The 21899-nt window shown below is 52.5% G+C and overlaps 1 protein-coding gene and 1 long non-coding RNA gene across 3 annotated transcripts in view; one reads left to right on the top strand and one right to left on the bottom strand.

The window, feature by feature from the left end:
* Positions 1 to 15832, bottom strand: part of HIPK2 (homeodomain interacting protein kinase 2) — a 150819-nt gene extending 134987 nt beyond the window's left edge. For both annotated transcript variants that reach the window (XM_081146527.1, XM_081146526.1), the window contains exon 1: positions 15713 to 15832. In XM_081146527.1, the coding sequence (XP_081002653.1) occupies positions 15713 to 15731 (19 nt within the window). In that variant the 5' untranslated portion in view covers positions 15732 to 15832. The remainder of the gene's footprint in view (positions 1 to 15712) is intronic.
* LOC308561434 lies at positions 15161 to 20450 on the top strand. The gene is made up of 4 exons (XR_013999482.1): positions 15161 to 15334; positions 18745 to 19114; positions 19208 to 19292; positions 19804 to 20450. It is a non-coding gene; the product is annotated as an uncharacterized lncRNA (long non-coding RNA).
* Positions 20451 to 21899: the final 1449 nt, after the last annotated feature.

Genomic DNA, 21899 nt, shown 5'->3' with positions numbered 1-21899 from the left:
GGAATTTTGAAGCTTTATTCTTACACTTATAGGTTAACCAGGAAATAAAGGTGTTTCTGTAGAGAAAGGAGTTACAACGATAAAATGAGGACAGAGTGGAAGCAGAGGGAAATGGAAACTAAGCTGAACATATCCATCTGAACTCCTAATTTGCAACAGTATGTATTTTCTCTCTTTGTTCAAATTCCCCAGAAACAAGTCACCTCTGTTGCAATAACCACCCCTGATTAGAGACTGTGGCCTCTAATACTATTGTCCAACCATCAGAAAGTCCAAGCCAACGGGGGGCGATCTGTGCCATTTAGTAAGAAAGGTTTTCAGGAACAGGGAGGTCCTGTCGAAAGGACCCACAGGAGCCCGCTGAGGGGGTCTCACTGCCTGAACTTGTAACAAAAAGATTAATGATTAAAACACACCACATTGATTTTAAATAAATCCATGGCTGTATAATGAGAAAAACAGAAAACGTTCATTTCTCACTATTTAAAATGGCTATTACACAACTCCTTACTTTGAAAATCAATGATTAAAGGGAGAGCATTAGCAAGGATCCTGCCTTTCCAGTTGGAAGTATTATTCCAGGCCAACCAGACAGCCCCAAGAGCTGAGGGAAAGCTCCGCTTCAGCCAAGAAAGGAAAGAATCCGAGCAACATCACTTCACGAGACCTGATGAACGTATGAGTCGAGGCGGGAATTAACATTTGGTGCTAACACCATTCAGTAAACGGTCTCTGTGGCGAAGTCACACCCACGCAGATCTCTTTTTGGCCTTGACAACGGAGGGGGTTCAGGCTGCCAGGGGGTCGATTTTAGCTTCACGAGTGGTGAGTCGCTGGGAGGTAAGTGAAGGGCACGAAATCACCTCTGGGATATTATTCTAGCCCCAAATGATGAGCTTGAGTCATCAAGCCTTCAGATGCAGGAAACAGCCGGGAACGGAGCCTGAGGCTCGGCGCCCTAAGGCAGCGGCCCCCCTCATCAAGAAGGTGAGGGCTCCACAGGCGACTGCAGCAGGGACCGGCCAGGTCGAGGGCCCGGAAGGAAGCCGCAGCCAGAGCACCGCGTGGCCCTTGATTAGATACCAATTTCAACAAACCGGCTTCCAAGGACATTTGGGGGCCAGTTATGGAAATCTGAACACGGACAAGGAATGAAGTGAGCTTGACTGACATACAAGGTTGGAAACGGTTCGTTGAAAAAAGCAGATTGCCAAACAGTAACGTAACATTTGGGGGGAAAAAGCACGAAAAAGTACTTGTCCGTATATATGCACAGAAAAAGACCTGTGAGGTATAACAGGGTGATTTTCAGGGAGAAGAGAGGGTGGGTGTGTGTGTGTGTGTGGGGGGGGGGGTTGCTTGCCTTTATTTTCTACCTTTTTATAATGCACCAGTGGTGTCTCTATAATATTACATTTTTTAAAAAGTTAAATAAGGCCTTAAATTTCACCACTGCTAATCTACAAAAGGCCACCTAAGAAACACTGTACTATCTTTCTAAAATATGCTAAGTAGTCTGCCCCTGTCTACAGCATGCAGGATTCTTGGAATAACTTGGGAACAATCTCTAATTTGGAACTTAATTGCTACAATAATTCTGACAATCAAAGGTTCCTCCCTAGACTACGGCGACGCTGTCGAAAAAAACGAACGCAGTACTAGTTAAGGTCTCAGAGGGATGGGGTGACAGTTTGAAAGAAGAAATTAGAGCCAATTTTTTAAATGCAGTGCCAAAATGCCTCCTCCAGCTGCACTATACCCCACTTTCCTGTGTGAAAACCTGGCCAGCCAAGTTCAAAAAAATCTGCACGACAAAAGGGAGGCTAACAGGCCTCAACGCAACCTTCAAGTCCCCGGGAGAAGACGCCGAACGGGACACACCTCACACCCATTTACAAACTCACTCGCCGGGGTGGCTTTTCTCTTTAAGCATCACTCTCCGTTTCGGAAGATCTACTACGTGCTCTAAATGGGTGACTTTCTCAGGTTTCTCTATTGTAGCTTCATTCAAAACCCTGTACAGACAGAACTGCGTTGTACGCGCATCTGCTCACTTCACAAGCTTCAGGAAGAGCCTAGAGTGTGTCTGACGTCAACCCGAGGTCGAGAGACGTGTCCCCGTCTCCACAGAGTTTGCAGTCCAGTGGGGGAGGCAGGTGGAAAACAAATGCGCCCTAATAAATGGTATCGCAAAACTCTAAGTGTTAGGAAGGGAAAGAACAGGGCGTCCTGAGGTCAGAAGAGGGATGTCTAATTTAAGTGACTTTTCGGTTATGACGGCACAGTGAGCAGCAGCTGGCCGGGCAGGAAGCCTGTGGACACAGGACAGACCTGGGGGAGGCCAGGAGGAGGCAGAGAGAGGAAGGCTGGCCTACTGTGGCACCTGAGAGGCACGCAGGGGCTGTGCTGTAGCCACGGGAGTCCGGACTTTGGATTTTATTCCGAGTGTGATGAGAAACAGTTGGACACCGAAAGGAGGAGTGATCGGATCTAATCTGCACCTCACATCACCACAGAAAGAGGCTAAAGGCTCAAGCATGGTTGCGGGCGACGGGTCAGGGCAGTCAGGTGGGACCTGACGGTGGGTTAGACTGGGCTTCAGGGGCCAAACTACAGCCTGAGGGCCGATCCTGCCCAAAGCCGGTTTTTGCCACAGCCCCGCCTACTCGGGTACGCACTGTCCACAGCTGCTTTCATAACTGCAGAGCCAAGGCACTGCGAGAGAGTCCGTCTGTCCCACAGAGCCTGAGGTCGCCACTTACTGCCCATCCCTTTACGTGACAAGTTTGCTGACCGCTGGACCAGGCGATGGCAGCCACGGAGTGGACAGGCTCAGCTGATCTTCACTGTTCACGGATTCTGTGTCTGTGAATTCACGTTCGCTGAAGTTTATTTGAAACCTCAAAACCAGTACTAAAGAGGGGGCCTCCCGTCATTCCTGGGCGCGTGCAAACTGGGGCAGGAAATTCGGGCCGCCCGACGCAGGCGCTCCCAGCTGAGGTCAAACAAGGTCATGCTCTCCCTTCTTTTAGCTCTCAGCCCAGTTAGTACCGTGTCCTCCACATTTTTGTTGAGGGTCGAAAAACGACCCCCAAGCATAGCGCTCAAGGGCTGTCTAGTGTTTCTAAGCACAAAAAAGCTGCGACGTGCCTTCTGGAAAAATATGTGTTCTAGTAAACTAACTCGGGCACGGGCCACGGGGGTATTTCAACAGAAACGCACATAAAATAAGGTTAGGTACTGATCAGCTGATGAAACTATGACCAGAGGCCCGCAGGAAGCTAACCCGGGAGCAGCGGCTCCGGACTGGCGCATCCGGCGTTTGCGGCGACTCGACAGAGCGCAAGCCACAGTCAGGAACGAGAATCACGATGTTCAGGAGGCAAAATCAGTTCATTTGGGGGTGGGTTAAATGTGCAATGAAAGGCCTCAAGGATGACTCTCATCTGTGGACTAGCAGGTGGGAGGTTATTTATGGGAGGAGCCCAGTGGAACGGCTCAGCGGCTGAGCATCGACCTAGGATCCAGGAGATCGGGGTTTGATTCCCAGTCGGGGCACACACCCGGGTTGCAGGCTCCGTCCCCAGTGGAGGCACGCAGGAGGCAGCCGATCAATGACTCTCTCATCACTGATGTTTCTCTCTCTCTCTCCTTCTCCCTTCCTCTCTCTGAAATCAATAAGATTAAAAAAAAAAAGAATTATGGAGGAGGCGTGTATTTCAGAGGGTTGACCGAGATTTTTCTCTTTGTACCTGTTAAGTTGGAGATGCCTGTGAGATATCCAAATAGAGATGTCAAGCAGACAGTTGGCTTCAGGACTGGAGCTCACAAAGGAAGTCTAGGTAAACATGTAACTTTGGGGGTAACTGCCATATAGAGATGGTGCTAAAACCCCTGGGAAATCACTTGTCCTCCAAGGAGAGAGCTCAGGCCTGAGAGTGACGAGGAATTCTGCTCCTCCTTGAATAAACAGGTGGGTGAATTAAAATCTCTTTTTAGGTGGTTTGATTTAATATAAAAATCCTTTGGGGAGGACTGTAATCTGGTTATACAGAGAGAATCCAATAAATGTCCACACCCCTTGACCCAGTAATTATCCTTTGGAGAACCTACCCTAAAACGCAGACACCCCCTAATGCTACTTGGGAGTAACACTGAGAAATAATTCATGAGTGAAACCAGAAATAGCCTTAACATTTGGGAAATGCTACGCCGAAAAACTTATTTTTTCCCCTCTGTGATTTCTTCTACAGACTCTAAGCTTAGAAATTTCAACCCCTCAAGACAAGAAATAAAGATCCACCTCTATTTATTTCGAGCTTTTTAAAACAGATTATTTTACCTGCTAAAATGCACACTGCTTCAGGGGAGGGGTTCTTGTCCTGTTTTGTTTGCTGCTGTACCCCCAGCACCGAGAACAGTCCCTGGCACACCAAACGTGCTCAACAGGCGCTTGTTAACGTTAACGTTTTAATCATGTAGGGTTTGTGTTGGTATGAGGATGTGAGGTGAGAATGCCCATTCTCGAACTGCTATCACGTGGTTCTCTTACCAGTTGTCAAATCAGGTCTCCTCCCCCCCCCCCCCCCCCCCCCCCCGCTTCTCGGCACCTCCCCCATCATCAAGTGATCAGACAACAGGGCCTTACGCCCGGCTCACCTCTTCTGCCCCCCTCTTCTGCCCCCCCCCATGGGCCTGCCCCATCTGTGCCAGGCTGCAAGCTTTACAGTCGGCTTGAACACCTGATGCAGAGCTGGCCCCTTCCCTCCTCTTTATCTCTCAGATCTGCCTATTCTGTGCCCATCGCCTCATCTTCCGAGACGACCAACAGAAATCAGTTTCTCGAATCTTAAAACATTTATTCAGATTTTGAGCGAAACAAAGAACACTTACATTTGGAGCAGAACCAGAGAAGAACATATTTACACATGTCACTCCCTTATCTAGGAAGGGACTGGGAACACTTTCCGCCTTGCAGCTAGAGCCTGGTGGTCAGGGGTGCGAGCTGCGGACCCAGGCTGCCTGGGGCCAGCCTCAGCTCTGCCCCTTTCAGGCTGCGGCACCTCCCTGTGCCTCTGCAAACAGACCTGCAGCGGAACCTATCTGGCAGCATCCCTACGGGATTTGCTGAATTAAAACAGTGAAACTTTAGAACAGAGCTGCCCATAGCCAGGGCTCGAGAAGTATTAGCTGTTAGCATCTTCCTTAGAGGTCTCGGTAAGATTATTCTCAAGTACTTTTATGTTTTGCTGCTCAGAGGGGGTTCGTGGCTTGGCTGCCCTTTACTGAACCCCTGCGACGTGCCAGCCACGGGGCCAAGTGCTCTGAACTCACTCTCATGTGATCCTGTTTGATGACGGGACAGCGGGGCCTCAGGGAAACGCGTGTTTGCAACATTAACACTCCAGCCCCACCAGTCCCCACTGCAGTGGCCCCCTCTCCAAGGATCCCAGTCGTGTGTCTCCTTGTACACGGAACAGCCCACTCTAACCCGCCTGTGAGGAGCAGGCCGCCTGCCAGGCAAGACGAGAGCGTGCTTTGGTATCAGGCGGGGTTCAAGCCCTGGCGCTACCAGCTACTGCTCATGAGAGCTTGGGCGCGTAATTTACTATCTCTAAGCCTCAATTTCCTCTCCTGTAAATGGAGAAAATCACAGAGCTCTTTATGTTGGTTAATAATAATATGTCATTACTGTGAGTATGACATCTGCCCCGTCTATTCTGGGTCCCCAGGGCCGAGATGGATGAACTATAGACCAACTGGCTCTGGGAAAGGAAGAGAAAGTAGATCCTGCATTTATGGCAGGCCCTGCAGAAGACAGGGCCTCGACTTTCCTACAACCAGAGGCCGGAAGGCCGGAGGCTGGATCTGTCCCATGTCCTGGGGCTTCAAGAAGTCAAGGCCGCAAAAGGCAGCTGAGCTGCAGACAATGCTAATACCAGGTCTCCGATTCTTCGCACAGCCAAGGAAAGTCTTAATCAAAACAACTCCCATCTGATTTTAAGTACTGCCTGGCTTTTCATTCTGAATGCATTCCTCTGAAACAGGGGTTCTTCATCAGAAATGCAAATTCTCGAGCCCCGCCTCAGACCCGGGAAGCAGAAACTGAAGGCGGGGCGCAGGATCTGTTTCAACAAGCCCTCCGGGTGGCTGATGACTGCCAGGTTGGAGAACCACTTTTCCAGGGCAAGTTTCATTGTGAGGAACATAAATGGTTATTGAGCTTTCCTGAGCCCACAACAGGAAATGGGTCTGTTTCATCAACTACGTTTTATGAGGCAGCCACAAGCACAAGATCAAGGTTGAAGAGGGACAAAGGGGGACAGCAGAGCGTCCAGTGAAGTAACCGCCAGCATGGCTTGTGTAAACAGGAAACATTAAGTTGCCTTTGCTGCCCAAGTTTTTACAGCGAGGTGTTCCCTTATCAGCACCACCCTTAGAACAGGGCAAGAGGGACTCCAACTGTGGGCCCCACAGTGCCAGCCACACCCCTCCCCAAGGGGAGAGGAGTTCCCAGAGTCACAAGGTGTGCCCTCTCCCAGACCATGCTCTGGCTCCCCGGGAATCCCTGTCCAAAAGGCCTCATGCCTACTTCCCCAGGGCCTGCAGGTGCACACCTGGGCCTGAGCAGGTGGCACCCCTAGGTCCAAGGGGAGGTGGAGGTGGTCACAGACTGGACACCCAAACCAGGGGTGGAGAGAACAGGTGAGTCCCAGGCTGGAAGCCTTGTTTGCACCGGTGTCCCAGGGCTCACCAATGTCAAGGCAAGCCCCTCCCTTAGCGTGTAAGTCTGTGTGTTCAAATACGTATTTGGGTCGCTGTTCTGGACATAGCACACCAACAGGATCTGATTTGGGGTCAAAACGTCACACCCGGAAACAGGACGGGTCTCCAGTTTTGGTCACGTCAATGGGAAGAAACGACTCTAAATGTACCCTGGGAAGCCACTCAGTGACTGAAAGGGGCTCTGAGGTTCTGGGCAACTCATCGAGATTGTACTGGTTTCTCTTCCGTGATGTTTTTGTTTTTGTTACTAAGTAGTCCATGGTGACAAGCTGTGACTTTCTCAGAAAAACATAAGGAAGAACTTCCTAACGGAAAACCCTTTAAATAGTGGCGCTGAGGACACGGCCTTACTTTCCTTGGACAAGGGGCCCATCCTCCCTCAGCCTGGCCTCAGCGAGGGACTGTGGGCTGCAAGGGGTCTCAGCAGCCCCCTTCCAGGTCTGGGGGGAAAGCCTACTGGCTCTGCAGAATAAACATCACGCATTGCTAGCACCAGCAAGCTTTCCTGATCCTGTGTCACCAGCATAAGGGGCGGGGAGGAGAGCGAAAAGGAACCAATATTTACCGCACCCGAGTCAGGCATGCTGAGAAGGGCTCCACGCGTGTTCTCCTGTGTGACCCCAACAGCTGCCCAGTTCCATTGCCGAGGCGCTCACGCCCCCCACTACACCACACGCCTCCCAGCACAGCTCACCCTCGGGCTGCCTCGTTCCTGCTGTTATATCCGGGCCGGGAGAAATCACCTCGTCCAAGTATCACTCTGCTGATACTGGCCCCCTTCTCCGTCTGCACCGTAAAATGCCTCTTGAACTAGAACCCCTTTAAACCTTTCGACAGCCGATCCCAGACACTCACTGTTCGCGTCTGCTGGTCTATTTTGTGCTTCCCACTCCAGCCAAGCAAAAATTACTTTGCAAATGAATTCCATTCTGCACTCCGCTTACTCACCTTGTTAAGCCAGAACAAGAGCTCTGGCTGTTTCCATTGTCTTCCTAAAGAGATGCCTCATTTATCCGGCCTCCTCGGAAATCAGCTGCTCCACAAAAATTGATCTACATAAATTAATTCCCTTTCTTTCAGAGACGTAACCCTTTAAGCGGCCTTCGCTCCTTTTTGGATTAAGTCGTGGTCTAGCCAAATGAAAGGGTTTCCTTATTTTAGCAATTTTCTAATGGACACATTTCTCGAATACATTAGAGAATCTCCCGGCCTCAGTTAACAGAACCTAATGAATATCGATTAATCTCTTCCCGATGGTACGGGTCACGCCTAATGAGTAACAGTGACCAGTGTGCCGGAGCTGAGATGTCATGGTTCGGGGGGTCGAGCGGAGGCACATGTGCGCTCTCCCCCTGCGCCTCCCCTCACCTGTCACAGCTCCCCGCAACTTTCCCACCGGAGCTCCAGCTATCAGCCTAGAGTCTCCTGCACAGGTGCCATTACACAGACCTCAGGAGGGTCTAACTTACTGCTTTTCTGCACAATCTCAAGAATTTACATGCTGGCTTTGGTCAGTCTGTAAATTCCTCATTAGAAAAATAAAATAAAATAAAAAAAAGAACACCCTGCCACAACCAGCAATGAGCCAGAGCTTTCCAAATCTCCTCCCCATGTGACTTGCAACAGGATTCCAGGAACACATGCCGTTGAAATGTGCTGCTTCAGTGCTAGGAAATGAGAAGTTCTGTGTAGAGCTGGCGAGACGGATCCCCCTTCTCATGCTAATGCCCTTGCAAAAGTCATTTTACAATGTGAGTAACAATTCCACAGGTTGAACCAATGAGGTAATATTGATTGATACGGAGGAAAATGGTAATGATACGGGAACAAGCCTGTTTTCATCGGGATGAAACCTGTAACTGCGAGACTCCAAAGTGCCTTTTCTACCCAATGTTTCGGCAGGTTCCACAGCGACCCTCACTGAGGACAGAGAGCCTGACCCGGGGGAGAGCCCTTGTCCGCTCACACAGTAGACTGCATCCCTACTGGGACAACAAAGGTTTTATAAAGCCTTACAGCATCAGCACGCGCAAGAGTGAATCAATCTTAATTCTGCTCAGACACGGTGGCATTTAATTAATCAGAACCTACTAGAGCAAAAGAAGTTAGGCAAGAACTGCTGAAACAGGCCCCTTCGAAAAGCACTACAGATCTGTTCATTGCTGTGTTTAGAAATAAGGGGCTGTAAAATCGCAAAATTGTTTTGCAGTTTCAAAGCCTTGTTCCTTTTTTCCTTAAGTTGGCAACTAGTTTCTACTAGCCTACTCTCTAGTGGCAAAGTCACCCACCAGGGGATCACAAGCTGAATGGCTTTGTCCGCCGCCTCTTCTGCCTTCTGCACTGGGCTTTAGACCAGGGAGAGGGAGGTGCTCCCTCTGCAAGTCTGACCTGTGGCCACCCTCCTGACACCGGGCGTCCCTGCCGCGGGGAACCTGGTAAAACAGGTATGGCTCCCGCTGACTCGGGGCCTGTGAAGAATCTGACCTGTCCAAGTCCGGATATTACACTGAGTCATCGAGATTCTTCCGGGCGCCCTCTCCCCCTCTTTCAAGACTAGTTCGGCTTTCTCACACCGATGTCGTCTGCACGGTGCTGGTCAGGGGTCTGCCGGAGGAAAACCAAGGTTCTGAAAGAGCTGGAGGTAGACGGGTGAAATTCAAAGCGAGGAACTGAGATCCGAAGAGCAAACAGAAAAAGATGGCACTGCTGGGGTGAGTGATGCTTGGACGTGAGTACAAGAAAAACGCTCAGGCCGAAATGAAAGCAAGGTAGCCACGCGTCACCAACCCGGGGCGGGCGGTGGAGCGTTGGTTTTTACTTAGATGCTACATTAAAGGAACAGTCAACTGAACACATATTTATGAAGCACCTACTAGGTTTAAGGAACCGCACAGCTGCTACGGGGGATAAAAAGATGAGTCCAGTTTGGTGCGTGCCCTCCAAGGGCTCACAATGATGCAAGAACGCTGAAGTGGTTTTGCTGTACTAATGAGACCAGCGTTAGAGGCCTGTGTTCGGTTTTGATCACCACCATTTGTTTTTATTGTGGAGAAACCGGAGAGTTCAGAGGAGGGAGAGGACACTAAGCAGGCCCTACGAGGAAAGAGCTGCAGAGACTCAGTTATTACCTCCAAGTGTATGAAAGGTTTCAGAAAAGGGGACCAAGGGGAAGGAAACCGGTTTCAGGGACAGCAGGCGGTATTGCGGGTGGGGGATTTCTTGACCATCAGGTTAACTGAATGCTGGAATTAGTCACTGAGGGTGTTCCGAGTGCGGCCTTTTCCTGGAAAAATTTTTTTTCTGATGAACTGATAATTTCAAGTCACGAACATTCACCTTCCTGAAGGCGGGAGGTGAATTGCGTTTCTTCCAAGGTCCTCTCCTGCTCTGGGCTCCATGATCCCGAGAGGCAGGCCTGGCCTTTCTTCTTCCTTAACTCCCTTCCCTGAGTGGTCTGCTGAGTGACCAGCCCATCTATTTATTTACTTAAATATGTTTTTATTGATTTCAGAGAGAGGGAGAGATAGAAACACCGATGAGGAGAATCACCAATCGGCTGCCTCCTGCACGCCCCCTACTAGGGATCGAGCCCGCAACCCGGGCATGTGCCTGGACCGGGAATCCAACCAGTAACCTCCAGGTTCACGGATCGACGCTCAACCATGGAGCCACTCTGGCCGGGCTGACCGCCCAATCTATATCCCCACCAAGCACCACAAAACTACCTGAAATACAACATCTCAGCCAGGCAGCAAAGCCAGAAGTGAATCTTCCAACAGCCGTGTATGACACAGGGGGTCCATTCACAATGGAGCCTGTGATGCTAAAATACCCCAAATAAAAAGGCTCCAAGCAGCATGTGCACATTAGAAATATATTTGCATTTATAAGGATATAAAATTTAAGTAATGAAAGAGGAAGATGCAATCTGCAAATTAGAGGCAGTCATTTCTAAGGAAATTTGTAGTAGGAATTTTCTACATTCAGAGGCACTTTTTTGATTCCAAATAAAAGAAAATATTTCAAGCCCTGGCTGGTGTGGCTCAGTGGTTAGAGTGTAGCCCTCACACCAAAGGGTCAAGGGTTTGATTCCCAGTCAGAGGCACGCACCTCGGTTACCGTTCGCTCCCCACCCCCAGTTGGGGTGTATGTAGGAGGCAACCAGTTGATGTTCCTCCGTCCCTCCGTCCCTCCCTTCTACTCTCTCTTACAGCAATGGAAAAAATATCCTTAGGTGAGCATTAACAGAACAAAAAAAGAAAAAAATATTTCAAGAGAAAACAGGGAAGTAGGGTCTTCCCTTTACACTTGAGAAACATTAGCAGGTGAGAATTAGGAAGTGACACACATACACATGAGAAAAGCGTCCGCCTGAGTCAGACCTGGGCCACTGGGCCCGTTTAGTTCTGATTTTCACTTCCCATACCCCCCGAACCCCTCAAGGACAGGGACCCTATATAAATGCTTGTTAAATGAATGCACTGAAGTAGTGCCCTATCTGTAGAGCAAGGTGACAGTGCCTACCTCGTGGGCCTGTTGGGAAGACAGGTGAATTAATGCAGGTAGAGAGTATAATACAAACTAAGTCACAACGGTCGCTGTGAACTCTGGGCACGTGGGTTTCTTTTAGAGGAAAAAGAAAGACCTTCCTATACTCCAGGTTTTCAATTCCCTTTTTCTTTTTCCCCCAATAGGGTATTGACATATGAAATGGACCATTACGAGTTTGGGCCTTTCAAGCTCACACTCTGTTGTGGTTATACGAAGTCTGCTGGCATTATTCTGAGTCCTGCCTTTGACAGCAACCTCAAGTGCTTGAATTGCCATCCTGAGACTACCAGGAAGCGTCGGCAAGTCACGTGTTCAGAGACCAATAAAGAATGTCCACACAGCATACCCTCTTGAGCATCCCCACTTTGTTCCACCTAAACCTCAAAGGTGGTTCCCCAAGATTGGTCTCCGTGAGAGGAAGGAGAGAGGTGAAAAAACACACCACAAAATAAAACACGAAGACTACAAGCAGCTGGAACTTGCATAAGGCACCGCATTTCTTTCGTAGCAAAATTGTGCGAGGTGCAGGTGAGCCCCGCAGGCGATGGCCCGAGGGCGGGTTGGGGCGCCCCCCCCCCCCCCCGAGGGGGCCCTTGGTGAGCCAACCCTCCTTTCCCTGCCTGGCCTGCAGCCTGGGTTAGGAATGGATCCCGATTAAGGGCAAAGGTTGCACCTTTCAGAGTTTGGGATACTTTCCCAGAGGCACAGCTGCAGCCTCTGAAACTCTGTTCTGCAGGCTGGTCTCATTTTTAAGGTGGCACAGAAGGTGCCACGGCAGACGAGCATGCTCTACCTGAAACCCGCAGCAGCTCGGCGGGAAGCAGGGATCTGGAAAGGTCACAGAGGGGGTCAAAAGAGGCTCTTTCTTCTGTGGCCAGAGGGGGCTTATTGTGGCTGGTGCTCAAACTGGAAGAGGAATGGCAGGAGATTAATAATTGAAATGTTGCTATTATTGGTTTTCTAAACTGTGGGTTCTTCTTTCCCTGGAGCCACCATGCCTGTAAGCAGCTCAAAGGATAGAAGATTTAACACGCACAGGGAAAATGCCCACTACAGCTGGGCACTTCACATCCACTCCTTTCTGACTGTGAGAAGTGCCTGAAGCCACAGGGCTGGATCCTTGAATTCGAGTCTTGTGCCCCACTGCCCAGAACTGAGGCCAACACGAATGAGCCTCGATTCACCACTCAGATGCGGCGAGAATGAAAACAATATTTATACTTACTCACTTTAAAAACATAAAACACAAACACAAGAAAAGATATTTGAGAACATGTGTCATCACATGTTGTAAATTATTTTAATGGAAGGTGATTCAGAACTCATTTCTTGGTAGGTGTGCTCAGGCCCATCTGATGACGGCTTTCAGCATTTGCGGGAAGTCTGTGTGAGTAAGTAATCAACGTGGCGCACCTCAGGTCCAGCAGAACATAACTAACTTTGAATTTGGGGCCCTCTACTTCAGAACCTGTGGCAGCACAGACCTTTGTGGTCGGCCTTTGCACTACATATCGGAAAAAAAGCCTTGCTAGGCAAGCTGATGGAGTAACCAACAATTGCGAGGCAAATGTTTAACCTTCTAAAGAAAATAAACCTTTTTTAAGAAGCTGAACTTAATCAGCACCAAGCCACTGAAAACGAATGTGCTATTTATAAACCTATCCTTAGAAGCAAATTGTGGAAGACGGATTACACTCTGCCACCCAGTAATTCGCATTAGCAAACACACCCTGTTTGGAAGCCAGCATTTCTCTCTAAATATCCAGCCGTTCGGAATGCCCCACTCATGCAGTCAGGCCTTCTCCCAATATCCCAGCCTAGCGCAATTGCACCCCATTTGAAAAAACAAGTACACTCCTGAATTACAGCTGAAATGCCTCACCTGTCATTATATGTCTCCTGAGAAGAACCTCCCAGGTTCGATTTTTTTAGTAGCTCGAAAACTATTAGAAATCACACTTCTTGGAGAATTCCACAGGAAAAGCCCTGCTCCTTCAGGACACACACAGGGAGTCCTCGTGAAAGTCAGGTTCACTGAGTCCAGCAGGTATCGCCAAAAAGGGGAAAGGAGGTCACTGGAGCCTCAGAAGCGCTCATCACAGTGAGTGAATGGTGGTTCCAGCAATGCAATCCTTGACTCTAAAGGTCACCTGTCTGCTTTAGAGCATGACCAATGGTCTCTCTCAATAAGATCCAGGCCTGGACTCCCGCAGAGTGATGCTGAACTAGTCCAGGAGGGGAGAGGAGGGAGGTTAGGAAAAGAATTATAGAGCTGCACAGAGAAACTGCAGAATCAGAGCACACAGGGCGTAGAAATAACTGAGAGAGCACACAAACCAGACGGAGTTTGGAAACCCAGGGTTGAAAGAGGTGACCAGGGAGATCACCTGGGACGGGAGGGAAGGCTTGCAAATAAAAACAGTGTGCTCCTGAGACCTCAGAGCTCCCTAATTAGCCTTAAACCATAACACCTTGCACACCTGCAGTCCCTTATCTGGTGCGAAGCACTGAAAGAACACAGTAGAGAGAACAGGAGTGCCCACGCTCAGCCTCAGGGGACGGGCCTACATTCCACGTGGGTTTAGAATGAAAGGAACAGGTTCCCAAGACGGCTTTCTACCAAGTTGACAAAATACACCCCTACCCACAGGCCCAGCCCCTGTGAAAGGGAAAGCAGCCGGTTACTACAGTTCTGAATTCAATGCCAAGTTTCTTCCCCAATGCTCACCCCGAGCGTCCAGCAGAGGGAGTCTCAAGGAGGTACTTAATAAAGAGAAAATTGTTTCATTTTAACACTCCATAGACAGTGGGAGCATTGACTGTAGCCCCCTCCCATAGACACAGACGAACAATGAATGCCCAACATGGGTCCTCCTGCACGGCCACGGAGCCACCGCCCCCCCCCCCCATTCTGCCTGGTGGACTGATCAGAAATTTCGTTTTGTTTTGCCGAATGGTTAAATGGACCTTGTGTTCTTCAGAATCAAAGAGGAAAGCCCCTGGAATAACATCTCTCTGTTGCCTTCTAAACAGCCCCTTTGTTTCCAAGAGAGCCTGAAAAAAAAATATTTACAGTCCATAGGTTATTTACAGCCTCGTTATCCAGGGGCCTGAACTGGTAACTTTATTCCACCCAGAAACCTAATTCATTTGGAACCCTGGAACTAATAACAGATTTTCTTTTCAGATAAGTTTTTTTTTTTTTCCTTCTTTCCTAATCTGCCTCTTACAACAGAGATAAAACTATTAATGCGCTCCCTGTTTCGCTCGGGATGTGCAGGAGGATTAAAATCTCCTCTCCTCGCCCCTCCTCCCCGCGCCACACGGACCCTTCCCCTGCCCGCGCCGGTCCGTCCGCAGACCGTCTGAACAAAACCGGGAGGCGGCCAGACGGACGGACGCTGGAAGTACGGACAGGCTGCTCTCCCCCACGATTTCCCGATGGAAACAGCCTCCCGACGCGAAGACGCCAAGAGCAGGCCCGCCTGGGTTTAAAACCCCTCCTGCGACGAGCACCCAAAAAACACACACACACACCGCGAAGTGCAAAAAACTTAGTTGGTTCTGGTTTGGTTTCTGGGCTGGAAGCTGACAGCACGGACGCGAAGGGAAAGCGGAGACGGGGAGGGCGGGGGGACCCCGAGCGCCCCCCTCCGCCCCGCGTCTCCTTCCCTCGCGGAGACGGTCCCAGCAGGAGAAACGCCCCGCGGCCGGGGGAAGGTGCACCCCGCGCGCGGGCGCACCCCCCGAGCCCCGAGAGCACCGCCTCGGCCGCCTCCCCCGACTCGGAACCTCAACGACGCTTCCCGGCACAGACGCTCCTGCGGGGAGGTGTGGGTCTGTTTCATTGTTCTGCCCGGGACTTTTCCTCTCGGCCCCCCTTCCCCTCGCCTAGCCCCCCAAGACCCGAGGCTCGCGAAGAATAAAGGAGCGCGGGGCGGGAGCGCAGGGCAGTGGGCAGGGAGCTGCGAGGACGCGCGCAGGGACCAGCCTCGAGGTAACCTTCGGGGTGGGGAGTGGGGGGGCCACCCCGCGGCCCCTTCATCTATCACGAATAAATAGAAAGCAGAGCCCCGGGGATCGGCCTTTCCCCCCGCGCCCCCTCCCCATTTCTTTTCTTCGGGCAGCAGCCCACCCACCCGCGCACCCCCTCCCCTCCACCCTGGAAATAAGATCCCGGTGAAATTCCCGATCCCGGCCGTTTTCTGGGCAAAGGGAGGGGGTGGCGGGAGGGGTGGGGAGCCGGGGAGCGCCCGGGGGTGGGGCGCCGGGGCTGCGGACCGGGGGCTGCCCGGCGAGGGGCCGCGGGCAGAACAAAGCTGCGGGGGCCGCGGCGGCGCGGGGCGAGCGGGTCGGCGGGCCGGGCGCCCCTTACCTTCGTACACGGGGGCCATCGGGGCCGGGGTGTCCGCGATTCATGGCAACGGAGAAGGGAACGCGGCGCGCGAGCTCGGCCCCCCCAGCCTCAGTCGGAATCTGCCATCTTGAGCCTGTGTCTCCGCTCTCGGCGCAGCCGGGGCCGCCGGCGCCCGCATCACCGCCTCACTTGGCCGGCGCCGGGGGAGGGGGCCGGGCGCCGCCGCCGCCGCCGCGGCCCGGGCCCTGCGCGGGGGGCTCCGGGGCGGCCGGGCGGGCGCAGCGGCGGAGGCCGAGGGGCCGAGCGGCCGCGGCCCCCGAGCGGGTCCGCGGTGGGGCGGGAGCCGGGGCGGGCAGCGCGCGGCCAGTCCCCGGCCGGAGCTCAGCTCAGCATGGCTGTGCGTGTGTGTGTGCGGGGGGGAGGGGGGGCTTCGGCAAAAGTTGCACGGGAGGCGGAGGAGGGGCGGGAGGAGCCGGGAGGAGCCGGGAGGAGGGGCGGGGGGCGGGGGCCGGGGGGCGGGGAGCGGCGGGCCGGGCGCGAGCGAGCCGCCGAGCGCGGAGTCCGCGCGCAATCGAGCGCCGATGGCACGGATGCGAGGCGGGGAAGGCCGAGCCGAGGGCAGAGCGGCGGGCCGGCCGGGGGCGGGGCCTCCGGGGGCGGGGCCTGGAGGGGCGGGGCCGCCGGGGGCGGGGCCGCCGGGAGCAGCGCCTACCCGGCGCGAGGGCGGCTCGGAGGCCAGGTGCGCGCACAGGTCAGTTTTGATTGGCGAGGCGGCGCCGGTGCGCAGACGGAGCCGCCAGAACTTCGCGCGCGTGTGCGCGCCCGCGGGGGCGGGGCGGAGCGGAGCAAACCCGACCCGGGGCGCGGGCCGGCGGGGGGCGTCCCTGCGTGGCACCTGCTCGCGCTCCCCCGCGGAGGTGTGGACGGAGTGAGCGGAGGGGGCGCGCGCGGGCCCGGCGGGGAGAGGGAGCGAGCGCGGGAGCCTGAGAGCCACGGGCCGGCCGAGCCGCAGGAGCCGTGCGCTCGGCGCGCGCTCAGCAAACGCAGCGCGCGGCGGCGGCTGAACTCCTGCGGGAACGTGGTGTCCTCGCGCCCACGGTGTCCTTAGGGGCTCTTCCGTCACCTGGGCGGGTGGCTCCGCCGCTCGTTCCCAGACCCCTGCTCTGCTCCACACTGCCTCGGATCAAGCCTTCAGCGGAACCTTCTCCAAACTCTCCGGGTTCGCTCTGCAGCCCCCTCCTGGGTTCTGTGACAGGGCCCCCGGCCAGGGCCTTCAAATGAAGAAGACTGGAGTCTCCTCTTGAGCACTGTTTTGAAAACCGTGGGCCGTGACACAATAATCGATCATTAAAGAAATTCAGTGGGTGGCAAGCAGCTTTTTTTTAAAAAAAAAAGAAATGTACCAAATAGAGGATATTAGGATCCATTGCCCTTAGTGAGGGTGACTAAGGTTTCGTAAACCTTTTGTTTCAGTTGTGCATACTGGACAGCCTACTGTACTATGATGTAAATTGTATTTCCTAATAGTGAAAGTCATGGATGAAAAAAAGTTTCAAATCTATGTTTGGGGGTGTAAAATAGTGATCTAACACGGTGCAGGCTTTCCTAAAGAAAATCCATTGTATTCTCACTACCACTTATCATTCCCGACCTCCACAGCCTGTGAGACCCCACCTCCAACCCCTCAAAAAAAGACAAGCCCTCTCACACATTTTTCTAGTTTTGTGGCAGGCGCACCTTTCCCAGTTCATTCCAGGATGACCTTGGACCCTGCCGTCTTCCTGGCCCCACCTTCCATGCTACACTGCCCGCTGCTTCTGTAGCCCAGTGTCATTCACATCTGCAGATTCCTAGATACCGTTACTAGAACAAGACCCAGAGCCAGCCCTACCTTTTTAAAATAGAAGAACTGAGGCCCAGAGGAATGAAGTATATGGCCCACTGTTACACAGCATTAAATCGTAGGGTCATGTGTCTGGGCTCCCACTCCGGCGTTCTGGGCTTCCCGCTGTTCATTCATCCCTTCCTTTCCGTCTCCCCTGCCATCCTTCACTGGTCTCGGCTCAGTTCCCCTAAGCACTGCCGCTTCCTAACGCACGGCTCTGCCCATGCCAGGCTCCGGCTCACATCTGACAACGGCTCAACCTCCACACCCGAGGTTCCTCGCTCCTTGGCGCCTAGTCAAGGCAGGCAGGCCCTGACCTAACCTTTCCGAGCACATGAGTTCAACAAGTCTCTGCCTCTCCAGCCAGACTGGTTTACTCGTGGTCCTCCGCCAGCCTTGCCCATCTGTGCCTCTTGTGTCTTTGCCCAGGCGGCTGCTTTGCCACCAACAGTACCTCCTCTGTGTTCTCTCTTTAACCAGACTCTACCTTTGCCCGGGGTAGCATGAGATTAAGACAGACCCGGGTTCGGAACACAGCTCTTCCACTTAGCAGCCGTGTGAATTTGGTCACATTGCTTAACTTCTCAGACCTTCCCTTCCTGTATCTTAATTACAAATGAGAATAGTACTACCAATAATGTTCTTTTCTTGTTCCTGTAAACCTCTATCATGACCTTGTCAATGTAAGACATATTTCAAACCTTTTATAAGAGTTTATTTGAGCCAAACGGACAACATAGGCCGGGGAGCAGACTCTCAAAACCTCTGGAAAATTATAGTCTTGTAGTTTCTTTTATGCATTTGGAATTAAGGAGGGGACATAAGGAAGATTATATGGAGGTGGGAGAAAGCAAGCTGGGGATTGCATTACAGGATAGTTAACAGTTTAACAAGATTATGTGCCCTCTTGAGGGTTAATACCCCTCCCAGGGGTATTATTTCAGGCGTCTCCAAGGTGTGTTAACCTAGCTGCACAAGGACAATGGACCGGGCTGGCTTCAAACCTTTCGCTGAAGAAGTTACAGGCCTGGGGCAGGACTGCTTACCATGACCGGCCCAGTGAGGAATTTATGCTCAGCTCTCCCCGTGAGGTTACTTCCCATAGAACCCCCTTGTTTTGTCCACAGGCTTTACATTAAGCTATTATCTCTCTTCCCCTTTCCAGGGCTGCACAACAGAACTTTCTGCAATGATGGAAATGTAACAACCTGTGGCTGCTGAGCACGCGGAGCGCGGCTAGCGTGGCTGAGGAACCGAACTCTTCTTTCTAACTCGTGTCAATAGGCGCGTGCGGCCAGCGGCTACCGGAATCGGACAGTGCACCCCCAACTGTCAGCTCACCAGGGGAGAGCCGTGCTGATCTTGCCTGGCACATGGAAGGCACTGCACAAATATCTGTTGAATGAACCACAGCTGCCATGTATTACACGCTCGCTTGTGCCAAGCACACTAAGAACTCGCTCTAAGTAATTTGGGATAGTCCCCCCCACAGCCACTGAGGTGGGATTAGAGTTTGTATACAGCGCTGGCAGATAGTAGGTGTTAAATAAAAGGTGGTTATTATCATTACTAAGACCTCCCTGTGTGACCAAGATCACCCAACTGATTGTTCTCTCTTCTTCCTCTAGGCTTCCAGAGCAGTTCCTGCCTGTCGCACACACTCTGGTGTCCATGGCATACCTCAGCCTAGATGGCGGACCCTCCTCCATACAGGTGCCCCGTCCCCGCTACCGGGCTGGCAGCACTTGGGCAGGCCCATGGCATTCCTGTTTGGATGTCCTCAGCTCAGGGCCTGCATGCGTAGTGTTCAGTCGCTCCCTCTGACTGTCCTGTTGCTGTCTGGCCATGAGTCTCAGTCTCTGGAACACCCCCTCTGTGCTCCCCAAATTCATATGTTAAAATCCTAGCCCCCAGTGCCTCAGAAGGGGACTTTTTGGGGAAGTAGGTTAAAATGGGGTCATTGGGGTGGGGTAGGGCTAATCCAATATAACTGGTGTCCTTGTGAGAAGAGAATTGGCCCGGCTGGCGTGGCTCAGTGGTTGAGCGTCGACCTAGGATACAGGAGATCGTAGTTCAATTCCCGGTCAGGGCACAGGCCCGGGTTGCGGGCTCGATCCCCAGTCGGGGGCGTGCAGGAGGCAGCCGATCAATGGCTCTCTCATGATTGATGTTTCTCTCTCTCTCTCTCTCCCCCTCTCCCTTCCTCTCTCTGAAATCAATAAAGACATAAAAAAAAAAAAAAAGAATTAGAACGCAGAGATGCAGAGGAGGGACCATGCGAAGGCAGAGTGAAGGCGGCTATCTGCAAGTCAAGGAGAGAGGCCTCCGCAGAAACCAATCCTGGCGACATTTGATCTCAGACTTCTAGCTCCCAGAATTGTAAGAAAATAAATTTTGACTGTTAAAGCCAGACAGTCTGTGACGCTATAGTATGACAGCCCTAGCAGACTAATACACCCCATAGAAGGCGAGTTAAAATGAAGAGACATCACTTGTGTGAACAGAAAACATCCTGAGGGTGGCCTTCCCTGGGGAAGACCCATCCGGGGCATGGAAATGAGTCCCGCGGAAGAAGGACAAGAGGGTGCTGGAGAAGCCACCGCTTCCTCTTCACGCCACGGTGACTAAAGCTATACCTGCGTGCCGCCTCCTTCAGCGAAAGACATTCAGTCGAACCCTGGCTGGTGTAGCTCGGTCGGCCGAGCCTCGCGCCGCACGTCAAAGGGTCGCTGGTTCGAATCCTGGTCAGGGCGCACACCCAGGTTGCGGGTTCAGTCCCCCGGTCAGGGCACAACCGATCAATGTCTCTCTCTCTCTCTCCCTTTCTCTCTCTCTCCCTTCCTCTCTAAAAATCAATAAAAAACATGTTTTAAAAAGACGTCCAGTCGAGCTAGCACACTTGACATCACACAGATGGAAATGTCACTTAAGCGAATTTAGATTTTTTTGGTCACGAGCTGGCAGATTGAGTCCGCCTATCTGTCTTCCCCGCAGTGACCGCAATCAAGGGGGAGCAGGCTATAAACCTAAGAGCGAAATGCCACCGAAGGAGAGCGTGAGTGCGGGGAGGGGAGAGGGCCCGAGACAGAGCCCTGAGCAGCACCAGTGTGTACAGTATGGGGACCGGACGAAGGACGTCCTGTAGAGGACAGGGAGGGAGAGAGGGAGAGAGGGAGGGAGGGAGGGAGGGAGGGAGGTAAGGAGGCAAGGAGGGAGGGAGGAGGGCAACCTGCCCGGAATGGCACCTGGACTGAGCAGGTCAAGGAGCATTGGAAGGGACGCGTGGCCAGCAGGGCTGAGTGCCAGCGGGAGGTCGCGTCACAGAAGTCCAGTGGGGAGGCATCCTCTGGGCTGGGCACATGAGTTACCTGAGGTGCAGCATTCTTAACTTCAGCCTTAAGACATGAGCAGCGTTTGACAGGTGGGGCTGGGAGGAAGGCGAGGAGGGTCAGGGAGGCACCAGAAGAGGGCACTAGAGAGTATCCCGGGTAGAGAGGACACCCAAAGTCACACGGTGAGCCACTGAAATGCGTCCAGGAGCTACCACGCCTGGCCAGATATAGTATCACTGCATTTTATTTATCTAGTGCACCCATTAGCACTTAGTGTTCCGAGAAGCTCACAAATATTAACTCATTTAATAAATCTGATTTTTTTTTTTTTTGCACAACACGGAAGTCCGGGTTGCCAACAAACGAACCACAGTGTGCTGTGAGAAACAATAACAGAGGCAAGAGAACTGGAAAAGATTTAGTAACCACCTAGGCCAGTCACCTCTTTTTAAAATATATATATGTTTTTATTGATTTTTAGAGAGAGAGGAAGGGAGAAGGGGAGACAGAGAGAAACATCGGTGAGAGAGAAACACCCACCGGTCAGCTGCCTCCTGCACGCCCCCTACTGGGGATCGAGCCTGAAACCTGGGCCTGGGCCCTGACTGGGAATCGAACCTGTGACCTCTTGGTTCCCTGATCGACCCTCAACCGCTGAGCAACACCAGCCGGGCAGTCAGTCACCTCTTCTTAATTGCCTTTCTATGAAATGTCACGAGCTGTATCTTTCTCAGGGGTCAGCAGAGTGAGCACGGGGGAATTTTCACCTTGTTTCAAGTTCATTTTGCTTACAGGACAAGTGACAGGGGGTCATTTCTTCATTTATGCCCCACGACAGAGACGTTTCTCTCTGGGGTGGATCTCCGCAGGTGTGCATGTCCTTGCTGCTCCCAGGGTGCTCCCGGCACGACATCTGTGTGGCTTGTGTCTTGTTTGGCCTCGGCGTGTGCCGCCTTCGTTTTCCTGCCCGGTCCTCACGTCTGTGTTG

The sequence above is a fragment of the Miniopterus schreibersii genome (assembly GCF_964146895.1).
Source record: "Miniopterus schreibersii genome assembly, chromosome: 9".
NCBI classification, from domain to species: Eukaryota; Metazoa; Chordata; class Mammalia; order Chiroptera; family Miniopteridae; genus Miniopterus; species Miniopterus schreibersii.
Note: the sequence above shows the minus strand (reverse complement) of the source record. Positions and strands in the feature narration are given on the sequence as shown.